Here is a 24843-nt window from a genome sequence, read left to right as displayed (position 1 = left end):
AGTGTAGCAGTCCATCTAGGTAAGGTTGACTTCAAAAAGTCATACCCCTACCAGAGTAGATAGACCTGTACCCACCCTAAAACAGTGTTTAACGTCATTTCCAACCGTTCAAGGTTAAATCAAGACGGAGACGAAAGATAAGGCAAATGGCCTTTAAATCAACGATCTAACAAGGTCCGTGAAAGTCAGAAAATTTTTCGAAAATCGAAATATTAAAAGAGCCAAACCTGACTCTAAAGGAGCCAAAATCTTGCTTCCTGAATTGAAAATACAATTGGAAGCTGGTTTTCCCCGTTTTCCGCATAAAAGCCAAGGTAGAATCACGATGGAGATGAAAGATAAGGCAAGTAACCTTTGATTCAATGATCTAACAAGATCCGTGCAAGTCGGAAAAAACTTCGAAACCCGAAAAGTTTTAATTGACTAAACGTGACTCTAAAGGAGCCACACCCTTGCTTCATGAATTGAAAATGCAACTCGAAGCTTGTTTTCCATTTTTGCTTAAATGCCAGAAAATTTCGAAGGAACCCAAAAGCCATAGATCAGTCTTTCTTGAAAAGATGTCCATATTCAAAATAGCCAGAAAGTATGCTTACTCCCACTTCTCACAGAAGCTACTAGAGTAAGCTTGGCCGTTTTCCGTGTAGATCCGCCAGGCTAGCCTTGAAACGGGTTAAAGCAACGCTGCACCAAGCCGTACCAAAGTGACAGAAATTACATAAAGTCTTAAAAATAAGACATGAAAGAAAAACGGAAACCCAGAATAGGTGGATCGCCACCTCATTACACGTAGAGAAGAGGAGTTCATTCCGTAAGAAATAAGCGCTTCGAACCAAGCCAGTCTAAGTGACAAGCGAACAAACACGCCCAAAACCCCTATAAAGACTCTGAATCAAATCCAGAGTTGAGGCGGAAGCCCCTAAGTATCCCAAGAATATCCTTACAGAAGACATCCGTGTAACTGGAATGTGAGAAAGCAAAGACGCCTTCTTGCCAGCCTTAAGAGGTCTGGAACCAAGATAGCAAAGACCCGTACTGTGCGACCAACAGGTCGCCAAAACGATCTATGAGAAAGATCCTGTGAAAGCGAGGGTATAGAGCCAAAAGCTAAAGTAGATAACAGCCAGCCTGAAGCTTTTCGTTTGGAAACAAACGACAGCCAAGGCCTGCCTTGCGCTTCCCTTTTACCGTGAGCGTCTCTTAGATAGATAAAAGCCCGCGTGCATAGAAGGGGTCTCAAAAAGAGACCTTTCAAACAAGAAAGAGATTAAAGCCTAGCCAAAAGAACAAAACTTTAAAGGCAGAGGCTTACCCTCAGGTAAAAAACCGGCAAAGTTAACTCCTTTGTATCTGCGTCCTGTCAGACCACAAAGATATCCAGTTAGAACGTAACCACCCAGGCGAGAGTAAAAGCGCGTTTTGTTCAAACGAGCCCATCATAAAAACCCGAAGCCACAAACTCCCCGAGCTAGGAGATCTTGATCTTACAGACACTTTCTCCTAGCTATCCAAATCCAGATGGATTTTAGCCAAACCCGAGGGCGGTTCCGTAGAACAAAAACAGAGAACCTAAGTTCTTAAGTTTGGAGTTAACCGAAGCCTACAGAAAGCGCTCCGCGAGTGACACGCTCTTAAGCGTAAGACACAAGCTAAAGCAACGCCGCCGCAGGTATAAAGTCGAACGTTGTCTACACAGGTAGTGGTGACAAAGAAGACTCGCTTGTGAAAACTCCACAAGTACAAAAAACCCCGCCAGAGGATCTAAGAACTTAACACTCAAAGATTCTCCTCAGAAGGCTCAAATCAACCTCAAAATGCCGCGAACAGCGACACAGCTGAAGTATAAGCCTCCCCTCGTTCAAAAGCATCATAACAATCATCGAAATGATGAGAACCAGTCACCAATCCCGATAAGGCAATACTTGCCAAAAATCGGAAAAGTTTTGAAAAAATTCAACACCGGAACTCCATGACCAAAACTCCATCCACCTGTCTCCTTCCAGCGGGAAAACTGGAAAAGGAAGTGGACACAGCCTGAATAACAGCAAAGGAACCGCAGCGACGGAACCGACAGCCAAAGGCTGAAAGGTGCCGACTACCAACACCCCAGTGTTAACGGTAGAAGGCTATCCCATCCTGTACCGGAAGCCACAGCCACAAAAGCGGAAGCGAACCGGCCGTGGATTAGTAAACATCAGAACCCACAGGTAGCATAAAAACACACCGGACGATCCCGTAGTCCTCAAACCATTTCAGCTGCGAGCACCACTGCACTTGCTAACATGAAACGGAACCTAAAATCAGGGCTCTTCAGTAATGCGTAAGCACCTTCATCTGAACAGCCGTCAAGCACAACCGTGCAATCCGGAAGCTGACTCCCTGTTTGACTTAACTGTCCAACAAAGAACCAGCCCTCCGTTCGCTACCTGCCCCCCGTTCCTGTCAAAACCTAAATGCCGTTTTCCACTGACCAGGCCACTGCGCTGGACAACTTAAACGGCAAGTTAAGCTGGGTGTCACCCACCACCGTGGACACACCCTCACAATCCTCTCCTTCCTACTTGGTTACAAAGTTAGGAAGGTGACCCCCAGAGAGACTTGCATGGTCAATCCAAGAATCACTCAGACCAACAACCTCCTGCCCCCAGGGCGGAAGCTTACGTTGCCCAGCCACGAAAATGCGTGCCACATTCCTCCTGCGAACGTACACCACTTTCACCGGAGAACCCGGCTACACGCGGCCAATTGCCAACTCCAGGGCAATGGACAACAAATCCAGGAAGCTGAAGAGAACATCCTGTTCCTCCGAACTTCCAGAAGTCGGAACCAGATAGAGGTAGAGTAAGTTACCCCTTTGTTCTCAACCACCCCTTCCGGTCAAAACTTAAATGCCGTTTTCCGCCGCCCACGTCACTGCGCTGGACAACTTGAACGGCAAGTTAAGCTGGGTGTCGTCCATCCCCGTGGACGCACTCGTTATCCTTTCCTTCATGCTCGCAATGGCAATCAGGAAGGTGACCCCCGGAAAGACGCTCCCGGCCAAGCCGTTCGCGGTCGATCCCAGAATCACCAACTTCCACAATACCTAAATGCCGTTTTCCGCTGCCCACGTCACTGCGCTGGACAACTTGAACGGCAAGTAAGCTGGGAGTCGTCCACCACCGTGGACGCCCCCTCGTTAACCTCTCCTTCATGCTCGCAATCGCAATCAGGAAGGTGACACCCAGAAAGACACTCCTGGTCGATCCAAGCACCACCTAGTTTCGCACACAGTGCCTAAATGCCGTTTTCCGCTGCCCACGTCACTGCGCTGGACAACTTGAACGGCAAGTAAGCTGGGAGTCGTCCACCACCGTGGACGCACCCTCGTTAACCTCTCCTTCATGCTCGCAATCGCAATCAGGAAGGTGACACCCAGAAAGACACTCCTGGTCGATCCAAGCACCACCTAGCTTTGCACACAGTAAACCAGTCGTCTTGCACTACCATGCAATCCGAAAGCTGACTCCCGTACTGACACCATTGTCTAGCAGAGAACCAGCTTTACTGTCTACCCCCCGCCCAGAGGGCGGGGTCGGAAGCCACACACACTCGCCCCCGTCCCCAGACTGAGCAGAGTGCAGTGGAACTTCCTTACGTGTACCAGGGCTCTTACTCCCCACTGAAAGGCCGCCAAAGCGGGTTGAGTCAGCCGAGAGATAAGAACTTTCGCCCGGCCGCCATGCGCCTGAGGCTACTCGCTCCTGACCACGTGCCGAGTTTTGGCCGGAGAACCCGGTTACTAACTCAGCAGACATACCTTGTGTACGAGACGGAACGCCGGAATGCGAACCCAAAAGCGGACACGGCACAATCTCCTCATCCTGAGAGGCATGCACCTCCGCTCTCGTGACTGTAGTGGCAGGAGACGAGCGAACGCTGGCAAGCGAAGAGACGCCAGCCACACCCGAGGGAAGAGAACGAAGCTCCGCTCTCGTCGAAGTAATCTCGGCCGCTAAAGTAGACACCTGCGAACTAAGAGATAACAACAAAGCAGCAACATCAGCGGATGCCAACCCCGGCACCACAGGGGGAGAATCCCCCTTAGCAGGTTTATTCACGTGAGCGGTCTTGTCAACCGGCTTAGCCGACAAAATGGCCGCTGTCTTGTCTACCGGCTTAGCGGGCAAATCAACAAACACATCAAAAGATTTTTTGCAAGAGTATCTTCACCAGAAACGGATTGTTTAGTCTTCCTAGAAGATTCTTTAGAAGAAGTGGGCGCAGCAGCTACCTTTTAGGCGTACACCTCTTCTTGGCATTGTCGGCCATGACACAACAAAGACTCACGAAAAATTTTTGAAAAAAATTTTGCAAGTCCAAAAAGCGGCCAACAACGCTGCCAAAATCAAGAATAAACAAGAACGACCTCACCCCAACAGCAGTAGAGAAGTCCAGATGCAAGAAGATACCAAGAGGAACAACAAAGTCAAAAGACTAAGTCAAAACGGCTGAAACAGCCGGAGCGTACATCAAATGCGACCAGTCTCACTGGCGCTGAGCTTTGGAATGAATTGCATATGGCGGTGTATGCGCGCGCATACGGAAGGCAGTCTCGTTTCCGGGCTGGCTTAGACACCCTTACGGGTCTCATGTCACTCTTTTTTTAGAGGCGCCTTCCTTGTTACCAAGGGGACGCGTACAGCGTTACCAGCACTGAACTAGGGTTAATTGCTATATGTGAGTTGGGTAAGATATGTAATTTAATCATTCTTATCGGAGGTTTTTTTTTTTTAGTCTGGGTTGAAAACTTATTTCCATTCCATAGAATTGTAAAGCAAAACACTCTCCAACAATTTCAGCCTGAAAGCCTTTACACCTTTGCATTAGATGTCCTCTGCACATTGCAGACAAATACTGAAACAGTGACTAAACATACCTATGATGGGCTCTCCCATGTCGAGAGGTGGTTTCCACTTGACCACAATGGCGCCAGGAAGGTTGGGAAATTCCGTCACTGACACATCTCGGGGAACAGAGGGCGCCACTGGAAAAGCAAACAACCAGACCATCATCACACCAACGTCAAAGTCAAGAGAAAAAATAAAATAATGAATTATACATTCCTCTTCTTCTGCCACGCACGTTAATGATTTTTTTGTAAGGTTTTACGTGTGTGACCGTTTTTACCCCGTTATTTAGGCAGCAATACGCCGCTTTCGAGGGAAATAAATTATACATAAAAATTATGACTGTCTTCCGATTACCCATCTGAAAATCACATAGAAAATCAAACACTTCACTCACCATCAGGCACAACGTGAGAGATAGGGTTGGTTGTCGGGCCCAAACCAGCCTTATTCTTAGCCTGAAGTTTGAAGAAATATTTGGCGTTAGGCTGGAGGTCAGTGATAGTGTTGTTGAGAAGGTCCCCTCGGACACCATGCACAACCCACGATTGGTCCGGCAGGTTTGGGTCATCCGTGTAGAAAATGACATAACCTGTGGTACAGCAGGAATAGCCATTAAAAACAGTGTGGTCTGACCAACAACAAAAATGAGACATGATAATAGAGGGAGTCTTAAAATGCGGGTTCTTAAAGCAAAGGTTTTACAGTATTTGTTGTTGTGTTACTATTTCTTTACTCTAATTTACGGCACTCTCTGATATCGGATTTCTGATTTCAGTGTTTTCAATTATTAAATGTTCCCTGTGCCATTCTTGTTTTGTGACCCTCCATCCCAATTTGAAAACTTCCACATTTAATCCTCTGGGTACAAAGCAGAGAGGGAGAGAGGGACGGAGAGAAAGAGAGAGAGACAGGGGTGGGGGGTGGGTTGGTGGGGATTGAAACACTGACCGGGCGGGGATGTAGCCCAGCGTGCTGGATTTGTATCCAGTTGGCCGCTGTCAGCGTGAGTTTGTCCCCACGTTCGGCGAGAGATTTATTTCTCAGAGTCAACTTTGTGTGCAGACTCTCCTTGGTGTCCGAACACCCCCGTGTGTACACGCAAGCACAAGACCAAGTGCGCACGAAAAAGATCCTGTAATCCATGTCAGAGTTCGGTGGGTTATAGAAACACGAAAATACCCAGCATGCTTCCTCCGAAAACGGCGTATGGCTGCCTAAATGGTGGGGTAAAAAACGGTCATACACGTAAAATTCCACTCGTGCAAAAAAACACGAGTGTACGTGGGAGTTTCAGCCCACGAACGCAGAAGAAGAAGAAGAAGAAACACTGACCAGTAATAGGTTCCAGAACTTTCTCAGGTCTTTGCCACCTCAGCATGACAGCACTAGGGTTATGCTTCAGACCTATGGATGTGAAGTTTCGAGGCACCGACGGGAGCACTGGAAATAAGGAGAGAAAACCCAGATTTCATATGATATGATATAATACATTTTAAAGATCAAATGATAATAGACAATGTAAAAGAAAACTTTGCATGCAACACTGCCATACCAGATCGCTTAAAAACATTTCACTTGCAGCAGTGACTGAGTTCACAGCACATCAAAACAAACACAACCAGATGAAAATGTAAACTACATGATAGAGAAGATAAGTTTTCTGTACATATACCTGATCTTATTGTTTACATTTTTCATTTGGTCTCTAGCCAATTACCCACAACTGTTACCTCTTTTGAAAAATGTAACGGTCTTGGCAGAAGACAAAGGTCAAAACACAATTTACTATGAATTTTAGAACAATTAGCAGTTTTGGATTTTGATCATTTAAAATTTCATTTTGCGTGAAATATTGTAAGATTCTCTTCCTCTTCAGTTTGTTGGACTAGCTGCTCTAAATATCACAGTTTTGCTCGGGCGGGGATGTAGCTCAGTCGGTAGCGCGCTGGATTTGTATCCAGTTGGCCGCTGTCAGCGTGAGTTCGTCCCCACGTTCGGCAAGAGATTTATTTCTCAGAGTCAACTTTGTGTGCAGACTCTCCTCGGTGTCCGAACACCCCCGTGTGTACACGCAAGCACAAGACCAAGTGCGCACGAAAAAGATCCTGTAATCCATGTCAGAGTTCGGTGGGTTATAGAAACACAAAAATACCCAGCATGCTTCCTCTGAAAGCGGCGTATGGCTGCCTAAATGGCGGGGTAAAACGGTCATACACATAAAAGCTGTGGGAGTTTCAGCCCATGAACGAACAAACAAACAGTTTTGCTCACCATCTGGAACAGTGACAGTCACAGGTGTGGTTGTGGGCCCAACTCCCTCATGGTTTCGTGCCTGAATCTTAAAAAAGTAGGCCGAGTTGGGGTCAAGGTCTTTGACCAAGGTGAATAGTCTGTTGCCCTTGATGACAGAAGTCGCCCACGCAGCGCCAGAAAGTATTGGGTCCTTGGAATAGAAAATGACATAACCTGCACAGAATAAAGCATGCATGCGTCACACAAATTATTGCGAGATGAAATGGCAACATGTACTGCATCAAATCCAAATGGTCAAGCTGTTCAAGGCCATATAGTGTGCCTGCTCAAGCAATGATTGTCATATTGTTGATTTTTGTTGTTGTATTTTGTTTTTTTAATTCCCTGCAATGGGATCATAGTAATGACATTCATGAAACTGAAAATGAAATGAAATGACCATGAATTTTTACCACTAATCATTCTGCCGTCTCAAAACTAAAAAAACATTTACTTTGTAGCCAAAACAAAACAATTGTCAAAATCTTCACCAGCTTTTCCTGGGAGTAAAGTCACTACCTTTTAAAAAGTTAAAATGTAACTGTCAGTGATTTCAAAACAATCAATGAAAGCCAACCTGTGATTGGCCCATTTGGCTTCTCAGGGGGCTGCCATGTAAGCTTCACTGTGGTTGGGTCAGACTGATCAATGTCTGCAGTGAATTCTGCTGGCTTGGAGGAGGGAGCTGCAACCCCCAAATAATACTTTTAACACATTCATGTATTCAAAAAAGCACTTGATACATATGTGTCTATTTCTGAATGCAGCATAGCACTAATTACAAATGGAACCTAAAAGTATATGTGCAATGATACAAAAAGTCTAAATATTTTCTTGTTTTCTGTTATTTACCAAATACATGTACAGCAATCTTAAGTTTTTACCACAAATTGCGTAAAACTACTGACTCATAAAAACAAGAATCTTATGCCTGGGTAAAAACAGCAGTAGCCTCATATTCCTCCGAGTTCACAAACAACAGAAACACATATTAATTATAATTTATTTTAGCTAGCCCTTTTCACAAAAAAACAAATAAACTTAGCCTCAAAATTAGAAACGGGTAAAATAAAAATAAAAGTCGTGTAAGGCGAAATTACTACATTTAGTCAAGCTGTAGAACTCACAGAATGAAACTGAACGTGGTCCGCCGCTAGTGCAAAAGGCAGTGAAAGTGACGAGCCTGTTTGGCGCGGTAGCGATTGCGCTGTGCTTCATAGCACGCTTTACTGTACCTCTCTTCGTTTTAACTTTCTGAGTGTGTTTTTAATCCAAACATATCATATTTATATGTTTTTGGAATCAGGAACCGACAAGGAATAAGATGAAATAGTTTTTAAAACGATTTCGGAAATTTAATTTTGATCATAATTTTTATATTTTTAATTTTCAGAGCTTGTTTTTAATCCAAATATAACATATGTATGCGTGAACAGCTCAGATCATGGGTAATTTTAACACCTTCACATTTAAATGCTTATTTTATAGCCATCCATTGAATTGAGAAGAAAACAAAGCATACTAAACTGCTAAGCATGAATCAAACAATAAGAAAATAAAAAGAACCAACAGCATCGTTTTGTATGTGTGGGTAGTAAACACGTTTTATTTACAAAACACGGCGGAAAATGGCGACAAATTTGTTGCACAGCGACAGGTCACTTTCTTCAACCAAGGCCAGTACTTTCATACATGACAAAGGAAAGCAAATATGGCCTGAATAATAAAGTTATAGTGTTCCTTTGCGTGTCTGAGTGATAAGATGTTTTAACCAACTATCTTCTGAAACGTAATTGCACTCAGCAGATTTGTCTTCCGCTCATAACTTTCGTGTCACACGGTCTTTGCTACAAACAGATAGATCGCATTCTCGCAGAAAATCATTGACAACACAGACCAGTCATTTTTAGCATTGCATTTGGAAAGGGCTACTATTATAGTGTGTTTTAAGAAAGAAAAACATTACAGTATCGGCAGAACACGACCAAATGAGTTTTCGTGTCATAGCGTTATGGGCGTGAGATTGTGTTCTCACACTGTAGCAAAATCATTGACAACACAGACAAGTCAGTTTTAGCATAGACATTGGGAAAGGCTACTATTATAGTGTGTTTTAGGAAAGAAAAACATTATAGTATCAGCAGAACACGACCAAATCATGACAAATGAGTTTGCGTTTTGGGCGTTATGGGCGTTTTTTCACACTGCAGATCATATCTCAAAAACTACGGAGTGGATCTTTATGAAATTTGATATGGATATTTTTGACTGGATTTTCTCATAGAAGGTTTTTCCGTTTATTGATAGGACAGTTTGATGACGTCATATTTTACCGTTTGCCAAAAGGTCGAGGCAGCACTTTCACAGTTACAGTTTTTCATCAATTTGATCGAATTTCTTATCACACAATCTCAGATCTAGGCCGGATTATGGGATTGCATTTCAGTTTGGTCACTTAAAGTTTTGTTATTGAAATGTTTGTTCGAAATATGTCATTTTTTCAAATTTTTAAAAACTAATATTTGAAACAAAAAATTTATATTAGTGTATTCCCTATTGCGTCCTGTATCTAAAACTATATAGTTTTGTTGTTTTGTATTGATAATTATGCTTAAAAATGAAGAAAACCGATAAATAACCACTATCTTTATTTATGAAAAAAGACACTTAAAAACAACTTCTATCTATTCCTTACCATTTTCTGATTCCAAATATATATAGTTTCATGGTGTTTGACGTTGAAAATAGGCTAAAACTTAACAAACTCGGATCGTTGAATGGAAATTATACTTCCAAGCTCCGTGCAGCTGACAACATGATAAAAACACGTCATTTCAAGTGTGGAACACGCTCATGACGTCATACTGAAAGGTGATGAATTATGGCTTCACCTTGCGATGTTTCATTTCAAACATGGTAACATTTTTAAAGGGGTTTCTTTCTCAGATTTCTGTTTGCCCTCTGTCTGTCTCTCTATGTCTCCGTCTGTCTGACTGATTCAATTAAATGTGTAATTACTTAGTTTTGCAAAAGTCAAACTAAGTATGATATACCTAATTGATTCAGGTCTCTAAATTCTTATTGTAAAATTGTGAGTTTTATTCAAAACAAATTTAATTGGTGTTTTAAACTCAATAATGGGGCATGCTGTGATGAGCAGAAGAATGTGTGTTTACGAGCAGAAAAAGCCCATCAAAGTCAAGAATCGTGTTTTTCTTTTTTCTATTTTCACCGTGTAGCTTCCTACAGACACTAAGCAACAGTGTGGTACCACTTACAGTGCAATATCTTGTACTTTGTTTTTGACGTCTGTGCAACACTTCATTGACCCATGATCTGAGCTGTTCACATATGTTTTTGGAATCAGAAAATGACGAAGAATAAGATGAAATTGTTTTTGGATCTTTAATAAAAAAAATAATTTTAATTACAAGTTTCCAATTTTTAATGACCAAACTCACTCATTAGTTTTTAAGCCACCAAGCTGAAATGCAATACCAAACCCCGGCCTTCGTCGAAGATTGCTTTGCCAAAATTTCAATCAATTTAATTGAAAAATGAGGGTGTGACAGTGCCGCCTCAACTTTTACAAAAAGCCGGATATGACGTCATCAAAGGTATTTATCGAAAAAATGAAAAAAACGTCCGGGGATATCATACCCAGGAACTCTCATGTCAAATTTCATAAAGATCGGCCCAGTAGTTTAGTCTGAATCGCTCTACACACACACACACAGACAGACAGACACACACACCACGACCCTCGTCTCGATTCCCCCCTGTGTTAAAACATTTAGTCAAAACTTGACTAAATGTAAAAAAGGAAAGAGAAAAGGAGATGCAAAGGGCTGACAGACAGGACTTGTACACTTTATCAACCAAGGATTGTAGCATTATATATCGGCAGAAGTACATTATAATTAGAAGCAGTCTACCACCATTACATGCAGTCAACGCGCGGTGATACAATCGGCCATTGGGCTTTTCCCAGAAGCAGATGTTACTAAAAAATAGAATTTTTAATTCTTGGAAATCATTAACTGAAGCACTCGATAATTATGCAACCCTTTGATAAATTTGATTTTCAATACATCACTCAAAACCTTTGGACTTAAATAAAATTAAAAAAATACAAGATATATGAGTTCAGAAAATAAAGAAATAGTTGATTTTTTTTTCTAAAGTTTGAAAAATATTATTACCAGTTAAAGGATTTGAACCCATGATCCCGTCTTACAGATAGTTCCTGCTAATCCTAATCTTAACAGAGAGGGAGAGAGGGAGAGAGAGGGAGAGAGAGGGAGAGACAGAGAGAATGAAAGATGGAGAAAGCATTCTACCTGAAGCAAAAGTGGTATTGGTAACTGCCATGCTCCAAATGCTCCTAGCTTCACCCTGCGAGACTCGCACCGCAAACTCATATCGTGTGAACGGCATAAGACCCTCAACCAGCACGGAAGAGTCTGTCGTGTTGATCATCACAAACTTGGGCTTGGCGTCTTCACTGAGGTGGTTTAATTGCATGAAGCGCACCGTGTATATTTTGCCTGCAGATGCAGAAGAATCGTATTCATTACAGAAATCCCCCCAAAAGAAAAACTGCCAACGTTCCAAAATTCAAAGACCTTTGGGTCGACGTACTAGTAAATGTAACGTTTTGTTTTGTCAATAATATACATTTCAATTAACTACCATTTTTGTTTTTTTTATTCTGTATTCATTACAGGTTTCATGCTTGTTCAGGGGTGGGACTCTCTTGTGATGAAAAAAGAGGAAATCCCGTTTTTCTTGGGGGGTTCGGGGGCATGCTCCCCCGAATTTTGTTTAAATGGTACATTAAAATCTGTGCAATCTAGTGCATTCTGAGACTTAAATTCAACTCGTTTGGATCGGGTAAAAAAGACATTCTCCACACACCCCCCACACACCCCCCAAAAAACCACTTTCACACAACTATGGTAACATTGTAATGGTGCATACTTACGTAATGAACCATAATCCAATACTGGCAATAGTATGATCCAAGTGACGCCCCAATGCATTGAAGCTCAACATGACTATTACAGGGCCTAGCATTGGAAAAAGTGAGTTCAGCTTACAAAGGCGGGGGTCTGGAAGATCTTTTAGAGATTTTTTTTACCTAAAATGACCCCCCTCCCCCAAAGAAGATTGAGCAACTAAATTATGCCATAGTCCATATCGGCACATTACTTCTTCTGACTTGCCTTCCGCCTTCGGAACGAAATCCAGCCATTCCCACTTCCAGGAATACCTGGATTCTTTGTCACTGAATGGCTGACCACGTTCAACAATGTCGCTTCGAGACATTATTTCAAGTCTAGAGCCACAAAACACCGGCACAAAGCATGCTCGCACGATGCCAGAGGAAGTGCGTGCTCAAGCAAACTGTCAAACCGATTGAAAATTGAACTGAACGGTGCACAAAACGAAAGCTGGGACTGTTTGGGTTTACCGTTTGGGAATAACAGGTTTTTGCATTTCGGCGTACACCAAATCGAGTTCCGCGTACTGGAGATGTTATTTCGGCGTAAAGTAAGCCGAACGGCTTACAATGCTAGGCCCTGCTATTAGTTATCAGGAGTTTTCAGTCAGCACAATTTAACTCTCAAGCCTTCAGTGTTCTGTTCCATCTTCACTTCTCTCCATATCATTCAGTCAACAAGTTATAGATACTGTGATGAAATGGGACGCGGAAAAATAGATTACTGCAGCGGAATTCGTAAGTTGTGTCCACGGAAATCGCAGAAAAGTCCCAGCCCTGCTTGTTACAGGGATGCATTATCCGCCAACTGAAGTAAAAGCTTTTCATGAAAACCCTAGTGCAGTCTTGCAAAGCTTGTCAAGTGTTACAGTTGTTCTGCAGGAGATTAAAAAAGATAACTCTTCTTCATAAGCACTACACCCTCACTGATTCTTTCTTCCAGACTTTCATGAAAAATTATTGTGCATAATTTTGTATCATGGTATAACAAATAATGTGTCCATTTCAAAGCATATTGTTTCCTGTCACTACTGAGCTTCTGTAGGTAATGAAGTTTGTTTGTTCGTTCATGGGCTGAAACTCCCACGGCTTTTACGTGTATGACCGTTTTTACCCCGCCATTTAGGCAGCCATACGCCGCTTTCGGAGGAAGCATGCTGGGTATTTTCGTGTTTCTATAACCCACCGAACTCTGACATGGATCACAGGATCTTTTTCGTGCGCACTTGGTCTTGTGCTTGCGTGTACACACGGGGGTGTTCGGACACCGAGGAGAGTCTGCACACAAAGTTGACTCCGAGAAATAAATCTCTCGCCGAACGTGGGGACGAACTCACGCTGACAGCGGCCAACTGGATACAAATCCAGCGCGCTACCGACTGAGCTACATCCCCGCCCGGCAATGAAGTGAAAATCCTTCAAGATGTCTACAAATCTGAGAAAATCAGGTCTTAACAAGAAGGGCAAAGCCCATACGACTCACATGCTTGACCTCGACCTTTAGGGTAACTAAACCTAGCAATGACATCATACACTAAGAACTGCTTTACACATTTTTCCTACCAAAATACATGTGACCTTGACCCAAGGTCAAGGTCATCCAAGGTCATGCAACACAAAGCTGTTAATTCAAGACATAGGAAGTACAATGGTGCTTATTGGCTCTTTCTACCATGAGATATGGTCACTTTTAGTGGTTCACTACCTTATTTTGGTCACATTTCATAAGGGTCAAAGTGACCTTGACCTTGATCATATGTGACCAAATGTGTCTCATGATGAAAGCATAACATGTGCCCCACATAATTTTTAAGTTTGAAACAGTTATCTTCCATAGTTCAGGGTCAAGGTCACTTCAAAATATGTATACAATCCAACTTTGAAGAGCTCCTGTGACCTTGACCTTGAAGCAAGGTAAACCAAACTGGTATCAAAAGATGGGGCTTACTTTGCCCTATATATCATATGTAGGTGAGGTATTCAATCTCAAAAACTTCAGAGAAAATGTGAAAAATGTGAAAAATAGCTGTTTTTTAGGCAACATTTATGGCCCCTGCGACCTTGACCTTGAAGCAAGGTCAAGATGCTATGTATGTTTTTTGGGGCCTTGTCATCATACACCATCTTGCCAAATTTGGTACTGATAGACTGAATAGTGTCCAAGAAATATCCAACGTTAAAGTTTTCCGGACGGACGGACGGACGGACGGACGGACGTCCGGACGTCCGGACGGACGGACGGACGGACGACTCGGGTGAGTACATAGACTCACTTTTGCTTCGCATGTGAGTCAAAAAAAGAGGGTGTCTTTAAATGGAGATAAACTTCAAAGGCTATGACACAGACAATCTGAGAAAGCAAGGTCTAAAGGGAATCAGGGGAGGGGGTTCTTTGAAGAGGGTTTACTGCACTGTCTGTGATAAATGACACAGAAGCCAGAGGTACTGAAATTCACCAACAAGAAGAAAGCACCAAATTGAAAATAAAATGGATTTCCTCTAAATTTAAACTCAATAGTGTGGAACCTACCTTTACTGTCTTCCATCCCTCCTCTCAGCTTGAGGATGGAGGAATCAGTCCAAGACACTTCAACGCGATGTGCAGACACTGTGCTGGCCTTCACTTCCACTGGGGCCAGCAAAAGCTGTCCTGAGTTGCCTGTATCTGAACAAATGTACACATTGTTGCAAGCTCAATTAACCCTTGTTTGAAAGGAAGAAAGAGCACACCTACAGTCCTTGTGTGTTAAAATACATGCACAGACACACAAATGCCCACACAAACACCACCACCATAAAATACAACACATGAAGCATATCTGTTCAGCAGCAGCAAGCCCCCTTAAGTAACAACCAAATCTATGTTTAAAAGTCCAAGATGCTAAACCTTTAGCTCTGCCGGTTCTCACAGTTTCAAACGTTAAAAGATCAGAGGAAAGCATGACAGTAGAGTAAGAATCTTTATCTGGATATAGTACCTTTAGCTCTGCCGGTCCTGACAGTTTCATACAGAGGGCTTCCTAGGCCAGCCTTGTTCCTTGCTCGCAGACTGACAATGTATTCTTGCTCAGGTTCTGAAAGGGAGATAATGACAAACTTTTAGCTCTACAAGTAAGGAAAATGAAGAAGAAAAAAAGAACAAAGACAACAATAGGGGAAGAAAAAAAGAAGTCACACTAGAAAAACAACTCAAAGAAAATGTCAGGAAGAGGCATAAGACAAAACAAAACACAAGATTGAAAGGAAGATTTAACTGCATCTACAAACACAATTTGTTTACTCTCAACTGTTAAAAAAAATAAAAAAATAAAAAAATTCACTATTACAACAAATATGAGAGAATTCAGATTTACAATCATTTTCCACAAAACCGTAAGTATCACTGTACTGATGTCAACAATAAATACAATGGAACCTCCCTTTTAAGACCCTCCAATTTTTAAGGCTTCCTCCTTTCTAAGACCTTGCTTTATTAGATTTCCTGTTCATAACCTCTGTGAATTCACCTCCAATTTAAGACTCCTCCTTTTATGACTTGATTTTCTCAGATTTGTTTTAGGTCTTAAAAGGGGGGTTCCACTGTATGTTCAACCCTGCTCCCTCTTTTCCCCTAGCCTGCAACACTCACCCAATCCCTGAATGATGTAATGGAGCACAGTGGCATTGACATCAGTTTTGTAGACATCAGGGATGCTGATTCCATACCCGACCTGGTAACCACGCACCGTACCAAGGTCTGGCGGCTGCCACGACACTTCCACTGACATTGACAATGGCCACACGCGCATCTCTGTCAGTTTCGGAGGAGCGGCATAGAAATTTGCTGAAATATATGGAGAAAAAAAAGAAGAAAACTTTGGTAGAGAAAACTTTGCTGACTAGCTTAAACTTTCATTAACCAAACAAACCCACTCAAAACAACAATCCCTTAAGTAGTCTAATTTTTCAAAATGTCCAAACTGCCTCTAAACTTCAAATCAGAGTAATGTTTGTATGACAGGGCACTACCAATAAAAGGATGCACTGAACTATATGTATTTAAAAAAAAAAAAGAAAAAAGTTGTCTTCAAATAAGATGCTTTTATGTATTCAGCATTGTTCTCAGGTCCCGGTCTTTGGTCACTGATGCATGTTGTTTTAATCTAATGATTTTTCTGAGCCCTGGCTGGTCAACCATATAATGGTTTTGACAAGTAGGAGGTCTTCTGACAGTACTCTTCTTATGTGCAAGGACATTTGAACCTCTACGATATTTTAAATCCAGGTCCAACTGATCTATTTTTCTCTGAGTCTGGGACCAACAGTGAGTTTAAGGTGCACTACATGACGAAGATTTCAGTCAAGTAGATGTGCACTTTTGGTCAACTACGGTACTGCATGTGCGATATATGACGGATGGGGTTGTAATCAGCTGTGGAAGTAAGCAAAGCATGCAATACCAATTTAGTCACAAATTAGATGCAACAAAGTATAAAACACACTGTTTAGGATGGAGGAAAAAAAAGAGGACATGCCTCACCTCCTAGTCAAAAAGTTACGGTACTTTTGGTTCAGTCTTTTTTCACCCTGATGATGATTATAACAAAATACAATGTGATTTTAACACAGTGCACCTCTGCTCTAACAAAATACTCACCAGCAGAGTTTTTCTTCTTCTTGTGTTTCCTCCCCTTCTTCTTGCTTTTGCCTTTACTTTTACTCTTGTTCTTGGATTTGGACTTCTTGGGGTTGCACTTTTTTGAAACTTTTTTCTCTTTCTGGCATGACGACGGACCCCTTTTCAATTCCAAGGTTCGAACCTTCTTTCCTGCCAGTGGGTCGCAGTCACTCCATTTCCCCTTCTTGTACCTGCAGTGCCTTTTACCTGTTAAAAAAAAGAAAAAAGAAACAAAATTAACATCCGCATGAAATAAAAGTCACATTTGAAACTTCTGTCCGGTCTGATTGAAACTCCCGCAAAATTATTCGAAAACACACATGGAAATTTGATTTACCCTTGAATTTTCTCAGGAAATCTTTATTTGATAAAAAAAAAAAAAGGAAAGAAGGGAAAAGGAAAAGGCTACAACCAAAATTATCAGACTTCTTTAAAATAAAGACAGAAAAAAAAACCAGACAGTGAAAGACAAATACAGAAAAAATACACACACAGACAAGCTATCATTTTAACAATTGGACCCTCTAAATCAGGAGCGACAGGGAAAAAAATCAGCTGTAATCATGTTTCTGCTGCTCCTCTCCTCATTCACAACCCTTATTCCTCCTCACCTTTACGCTTTAATTTCTTTTCCTCCTTATTTCTTTTGTCCTTTTTCTTTCTCCTTGCGTCTTTCGAATGACCAGCATCTTTCCCACAATCCTTGCTCTCTACCTCATTGTTGTCACAAAGATCGGAGGTACGGGATTTCAGTTCCAAGGTACGTGTGGCTGTGTTGGTGTTGGGGTCACACTTGCTCCATCTGCTGACCGGAACGTACACACAACCTGGAACAACAGGCGCTATCATCATAATTCAAGCAAGTTTGATTTTGTTATTTATAGTATTTGGTACATGTAATGATGTATACTTAATGTCCTTAATGTCCTAACTGGATATAACGTCAGCGTTAAACAGAGCCTCCAGCCCCTGAGGAGTGAGACTTGGCCCAGGCAGATGCCCATCCAAGAGAAGCTGTATGGACCCATGGAGGCTCTACACAAGTGTAAAAGGTGATCGACACGAAGATGTCAGTGTGCTACTGACTGAGCTTTGAATCCCTATCCTCTGTTAATTCCATTCACAAGCTTACAGCATCTCAGATCATTTTCAGCTTAGTAGCTAAGCATTTTTTCGTTAATTTGAACAAGTTTGATTTTATTCCTCTATTATTTCAATTCTCCAGTTACTAGAACCCCAGTTTATTTTCTCCTTTTTTTCAATTACTTTTGGTTCATAACAAATAGATCCATGTATGCCCACAGAATCTCAGTTTATTTTCAATTTTATTCATTACTTTTTGTTCATAACAAACAGATCCATGCAAGCCCTTGGTAAACCAAAATATTGTCTGTTCCCTTCATCTTCCTCTGCCATATTCTTACTCTCCTTTAACCTTTGTTTCCAAATCTGGTTTAGTCCGTGTAGTTATAAGTTGCCAAACTCTTTAAAGTCTGACATTATTTTTTCAGTCATCTGAGCTTAATTTATATTTCTCTCACATAAAGCCAAACACAATGTGCACGTGTATATATATAAATATATGTGTAAACCACAAAATCTATCCACCAAAGTCTTTCTCTTCCAGGTTACAAAACAATTCAGTGAAAAAGGCTCATAAGAAAATACAGTTTTTGAAAATCCTACTTCAAATAACCTCTTCTACTCCCAAACCCGGCGCTCTCTTTAAAAAAAAAAGGTGTAATTATGCCGGGCTACTTGAATTACGGCCAGATTAACTGAAAGAGAAAAATACAAAATTGTCAAATCATACCGTTTATTTCTCTACCAGCCTTGCAAGGGCGGGTAATGGTTTTGGTCTCCGGACAGCCTTCTTTTCCCTTGCGCAGAGGGGCCGACTTGGTTCGGACATGAAGGACAGGGTCACATGATGACCACTCGGCCCCCTTCTTGTCATACTTGCAACCTGAATAAGGAACGATATAGCATAAAGTGAAACTAAACGCATTCCCTGACAACAACACAAATGCTACAGGCTTTCATTTACAAATAACAACACATACACCCTCTGTAAAATTCTCGCCCTAACCATTCGTTAAAAAACATGCCACCTGGCTAAACTCACAAAAACCTAGTTTTCTTACATGTGAAAAAAAAAAGATATCTCATGTTTGACTGTGCAGGTAAACTCACAGTCAAACTCCCCTTTTAAGACTCCCTCCCAAAACCACTTTTAAGAATCTGTTTTCTGAGACTTTCTGTTCATAAGCTCTGTAAATTGTTCAAGGTGGTTGTCTACATTTTTGCTTTTTTTCAATAATCTTATGGTTAGATTTTGCTAAAAAGTTATGTCAGATGATGAATGAACCATGGGGAAAAAAGTTATAGAAAAAAAAATACATGTAAAAAAAGATTTTATTTTTGGGTAGCGTGACTCGCGCTTCCAATATTTTGTTTTCTGTTTGCTGAGAACATGTGCTTCGCCTAAAAATACTGACCAATCAAATTCATGTCACTATGCTTATAGCCACGCCCAAACAAGTGCAGCAACAGTTTACACTGGAGCGCTGTCCACGCTTTTTTTTAAACGCACGAAATGCACGGGATTTGAGAGGAGTTTTGCGCTTGGCATTTTCCAAATAAGGATATCCTACTATGAGCACTACGCTGGAATACTACAATGAATTTTCAAACGGCTACACTGGGTTCGTCTTTCCTGATTGAAAGGGGGTGTATTGATAATTGTAGATAATAGACTCTGCATTTTAATGGTCAAATGGCGATTTCGGTATAAAAATGTAGACAAGGAACTTTAAGACCTTTTCCTTTAAATACCCGATTTTCTCAAATGTGTGGCTGTCTTCAAATTAAAGAGAATACCTATGCACCTACGTAAACATACTTGTGAAAATCATGTTCGACTGTGTAGGTCCACTCATTTCTATTACTTACGCTTTCCAGCACTGACTCCATCAGCAACACAGAGCAGTAGCAGTGTTAGAGCTGCCACTGCAGCCTGAGACAACCTCATTGTCTAGCTTCGTCCCATGACTGTAACAAACACAAGAAAAAAATGTGCATAAACATTACTTTGTTAAAATGTAGCCTTTAAATTAAATGCTTGATATAGTGTGAACCATTTTTTTCTTTTCATAAGAAGTCTCCTCCCTGCTATGCAGTACATGTAATACAATGTTGATTCTTTTAAATCCTTGCCATGTAAAATGATCGAGACCTACTCTTTCTATCTTTGTGGTATTTGGCATGCATGGATCAAATGGTTTTGTTATTTGTTAATTGCTTGATACAATAGTACCCTGTATCATTCAAAACTGCTCTGCTTGTCTCAGAGAGAGAGAGAGAGAGAGAGAGAGAGAGAGAGAGAGAGAGAGAGAGAGAGAGAGAGAGAGAGAGAGAGAGAGAGAGAGAGAGAGAGAGAGAGAGAGAGAGAGAGAGAGAGAGAGAGAGAGAGAGAGAGAGAGAGAGAGAGAGAGAGAGAGAGAGAGAGAGAGAGAGAGAGAGAGAGAGAGAGAGAGAGAGAGAGAGAGAGAGAGAGAGAGAGAGAGAGAGAGAGAGAGAGAGAGAGAGAGAAACTCGAACTCGAAAACTTTATTACCGAGGGATGATAGCATTAGGTCCATAATTATGTTCCTTTCTTAGAGCTAGTATGAAGAATAAAAAGAAATCAAATAAAACACAATCATGTAGGGAAAAGTATAACCAAATTTATAAAAAAAAAAGTGTGCTTGTTAATGTAAGCATACTATACACTTTCTCTTTCACGCATCCCCACTCACACACATTGTACACCGACTTAGTCGTTAGAGAGGTGCTTTTGGAGCTGTCTTTAAAGGCACAGTAAGCCTCCCGTAAACCATCACAGAGCTCCCCGAGCGTCTAAATACAGTACAAGCATACTTCCATTTGAACGCTCACCGAACGGGAACATCCTGGCTGCTTTCTGTCGAGCGTGAGACATTTTCAAAGAATTTATTTTCGTAGACTTGTTCCGTTAACAACAACGGCGCCTCGTTTTTGCGCTAGACCTAACTTTTAAAATCTATATAATAAATTGACAGCTTGTTACACAAACATTCTTTAATCATAAAAGAATTCGTTTTTCATCAAGACAAGATCAGAACAATTCGAAGTTGTGAAAGTTTAAAAAAAAGAAAAGCCCGGAAGCAGGGTCACGCAAGGGTCGTAGCAGACGACGGCCGGTTTATCAGTGCAAATCGCCGTTCCTCTCAACAGTCAAAAGCCATCGCTAGAGTTCTTGTGAACCACAGCCGTTGTTTCGTGCATAAAAAAAACGTGCTATTGTAGATAAGCTCACGTCGAGTCGCATTCAAACGACTAACTATGACGACTGCATTGTGAAAAGGGAAAACTGGATCACACGGGTTCACGATGGCTCAGGGGTAAGATAAACCACGCAAAAATAAATTCTTTGAAAATTGTTCGCTCTTTACGGAGGGCACCTAGGATGTTCTCAATTGGTGAGTGTTTAAATGAAATGGTGTTTGTACTGTGTGTAAAAGCCTGACCGTATCTGTGATGGTTTACGGGAGGCTTACTCTGCCTTTAAAAGAAGATAATGACAGACATGACTTGATATTTACAGGTAGTGAATTCCAAAGGAACGCACCAGAATAAGAAAAACTAGTTTTAAACAAATCAATGTTTATTTCGAGTGTTTGAATAATATGACGGAGATGATTTGAAAAGTTGTATAAGATATGTTGGGGCGTCCTGATAAACGACTTTATACATATATGAACATTTATTATGCAAAACTGCTTCTTTAAGCTTAACATGCCAATACTTTTCATCTTTTCCTTTGTAGAAAGAGATGGACTGGGCAGAACTAGTTTAGCAGCTCTACGCTGGAGCGAGTTCAGCTTCTTCAAGTGAACTTCACTACACCCGTCCCATACTATGGAAGCATAATCAATATGGGGTTTTATGTGGGCATTGTGAAATAGTTTTCTTCTGTCCAGATTAACAATGCTTTGTAACTTTGACAAAAGAAACAGGTTTTTAGCAATTTATTTGCAGATTCCATTGATGTGAGTCTGTCATTTGAGATTATTATCAACAGTAAGTCCCAGTAAACGGAGCTCAGCTACTTGCTCAATGGAGTGCTCATTTAGGGACAGACTCAGAGTCATTTCTGAAAGTTGATCGATGTTTTTGGCGAGTGCTGATTATCATAGGCTTTGTTTTAACTGGATTAATAAGCATAAGATTTGCAGAACACCACTCAGAAACATCGTTTAGGCTCTGTTGCAATTCATCGTGAATTTGTGCAGGGCTTTTCCCTGTTGCATGTAAGGTAGTATCATCTGCTTACATATGACACTGAACAGATTCAGACTGTAGGTACAGGGGCAAATCATTTATATACAGCAGTACCTGCAATGTGTGGACCCTCCCATGAGAGGACACCTTCCTTAAAAGGACACCTTCTCTTGTCCCTTTTTATATCATCTTTACCAAAGTATACCTGTCATGAACAGGCATGGGAATTGAAAATTGTAAAACAGGCTGAACATTTATAAATGTGAAGTCGACGGCGCGAAGCGTCTAGCCTTACTAGGGGGGTCCGGGGGCATGCTCCCCCAGAAAAAAATTTCTCCAAAGAACCCAGATGGTGCAATCTGGTGTCATCTGAGCTCCAAGTTTGCCATTAAATTCTGTTGTTAGAATCAGAGTTTTTAGTACCAATTTTAGCTTTATTGAAGAAAAAAATATTTACATGTATTACATGGTTTAAATTTGTTAAAAAATTGATCTGTTGAGACAAACAGGAAAATGTAACTTGTAACACAATCTGTGCAATCTGGTTTACTTTCAAACATAAAAGTTCAAGTAACTGAGGCGGGCGATAGCAGTGCGTGAACAAAGGCAAAAGTAACCGGTGCTTTTTTTGTGTGCCTCCCCTCTTTATTTTTTCGGTGGACACTTTTGCTTTTTCGGCGGAACAAAAACAAAAAAATCTGCAGAATTCCGCCGTTTGGCAGACAATTCCCATGCCTGCATGAAAGGCCACCTGCAATGTAGGGACACTTTTGGCTGGTCCCAAGGGTGACCTTTCATTGCAGGTACCACTGTACATGCAAAATAATACAGGTTCCAAAACAGACCCCTATGGCACTGCACATTTCACAGTGCCCTGAGAAGAGTACGAATCGTGTACGTATACAGATTGAACCCTCTCTCTAAGATAAGAGTAAATAAAAGCGACAGTGCTAGAACCTTTCAAATAACATTTTAATTTCTTTAGAAGGATCTCATGATCCACGAGGTCAAGAAAGAAAGAGAGAGAGAGAGAGAGAGAGAGAGAGAGAGAGAGAGAGAGAGAGAGAGAGAGAGAGAGAGAGAGAGAGAGAGAGAGAGAGAGAGAGAGACAGAGAGAGAGAGAGAGAGAACCTTCTCTTGTTGTATCCGGCACTGGTAATTAATAGCTCAGAATCCAGTGACATTCTTTACTTATTTTTGATACAAGTCCATGTAAGCAAGCCAAAGAATATTTGTCGTGAAATTAATTGCATAATTAATTAATTTGGTTGTTCAATCGACGAAAATGCACCGAAAATGGCGTACGTTGTTAACCATGGGATATAATTTAAACGAAAGAGTTGTCTTCCTTGTCCGCTCATACGAATAATTCCTTCTTTGACCTATGTAAACGAAATGCATTCGTACAGTTCATCGGAGTTCATTCCATAACTTCAAAGGAATCTAAAATGACTTGTTATGATTAAAAGTGCAGGTTCTACAAATTTGGAGACTTTAAATGCCTCTGAATTATGAGCTATGAATTTAACACGCTAATGTTCAAGATTACCAACATTGCAACAAAGCAGCAAGCAGACTTCTTCGTCACAAAAAGCCAAATAACATTGAACAGAGACAGACATACGACAGACGCACACAACAAGCTCGATGGTCACAAAATCTGTACCAGCAAAATGCGTTCTGGTTAAATCTTTGGAGCTGCGGGCAAGCTTGACCACTTATTGTTCTAAAATATATCAATCGTTCAGACGATGCTTCCTCTGGGTAAACAAGCGGAAAGTTCTCACACTGTTTCTAAACTTCGGAAGTGAAGATGCTTGCAAGGGGGATGATCCCCCTTTCACATTGTTCAACTCGCTGATCAATCTAAAAACAAGTCGCCTGAAAGCGGACAAAGACTCAAGTCCTTAAAACCGTATGACTTTTAATATTAATTTTAAGTAATATTAAACAAGTCGCGTAAGGCAAAAATACAACATTTAGTCAAGCTCAGTCGAACTCACAGAATGAAACTGAACGCATTGCATTTTTTCCGCAAGACCGTACACTCGCAGCATCGTCTGTCCACCGCTCGTGGCAAAGGCAGTGAAATTAACAATCCAGAAAAGCGCGGTAGCGGTTGCGCTGAGGAGGATAGCACGCTTTTCTATATCTCTATTCTTTTTAACTCTTCGAATGTGTTGTTAATCCAAACATATCATATCTATATGTTTTTGGAATCAGGAACGGACAAGGAATAAGATGAAATTGTTTTTAAATCGATTTCGGAAATTTAATTTTAATCATAATTTTTATATTTTTAATTTTCAGAGCTTGTTTTTAATCCGAATATAACATATTTATATGTTTTTGGAATCAGACAGACAATGATGAAGAATACGATAAACGTAATTTTGGATCCAAACTTGATTGTCAAAACCAATGCCTACCTTTTAATGTTGTCCACAAAACTCAATTTAAAATAAAAAGAGAGAAGAACAAGAAAACCTTGCCACTTGATGAACAACACACGGCTAATCATTTCAGGTGCCTATTGTCAGGGGAGGTAAGTCCAGAACGGAAGTGTTGGGCGCAAAGTAAGAATCCGGGGCAGAGATGGAATAATCGGGATTTCCCGAAACCTCATTTTGATTTCCAACAAAGCGTCGCATTTCCGGAAACGAGCTGCCTCGTTCTAGAAATGGCAACCCTTCGACTGG

General features: G+C 41.3%; 1 protein-coding gene across 1 annotated transcript in view; it reads right to left on the bottom strand.

The window, feature by feature from the left end:
• Positions 1 to 23938, bottom strand: part of LOC138962268 (neogenin-like) — a 35062-nt gene extending 11124 nt beyond the window's left edge. The window contains exons 1-14 of the mRNA XM_070334017.1: positions 23811 to 23938; positions 19796 to 19894; positions 18657 to 18809; positions 17455 to 17670; positions 16823 to 17050; positions 15815 to 16009; positions 15165 to 15260; positions 14717 to 14851; positions 11525 to 11731; positions 7762 to 7869; positions 7164 to 7358; positions 6225 to 6332; positions 5287 to 5481; positions 4919 to 5026 (exon numbers count right to left, since the gene is read on the bottom strand). Coding sequence (XP_070190118.1) covers positions 4919 to 5026; positions 5287 to 5481; positions 6225 to 6332; positions 7164 to 7358; positions 7762 to 7869; positions 11525 to 11731; positions 14717 to 14851; positions 15165 to 15260; positions 15815 to 16009; positions 16823 to 17050; positions 17455 to 17670; positions 18657 to 18809; positions 19796 to 19874 — 2023 coding nt within the window. The 5' untranslated portion in view covers positions 19875 to 19894; positions 23811 to 23938. The remainder of the gene's footprint in view (positions 1 to 4918; positions 5027 to 5286; positions 5482 to 6224; positions 6333 to 7163; positions 7359 to 7761; positions 7870 to 11524; positions 11732 to 14716; positions 14852 to 15164; positions 15261 to 15814; positions 16010 to 16822; positions 17051 to 17454; positions 17671 to 18656; positions 18810 to 19795; positions 19895 to 23810) is intronic.
• Positions 23939 to 24843: the final 905 nt, after the last annotated feature.

This window comes from Littorina saxatilis, linkage group LG3 (genome assembly GCF_037325665.1).
Source record: "Littorina saxatilis isolate snail1 linkage group LG3, US_GU_Lsax_2.0, whole genome shotgun sequence".
NCBI lineage: Eukaryota > Metazoa > Mollusca > Gastropoda > Littorinimorpha > Littorinidae > Littorina > Littorina saxatilis.
This window is presented reverse-complemented; position numbering and strand designations above follow the sequence as displayed.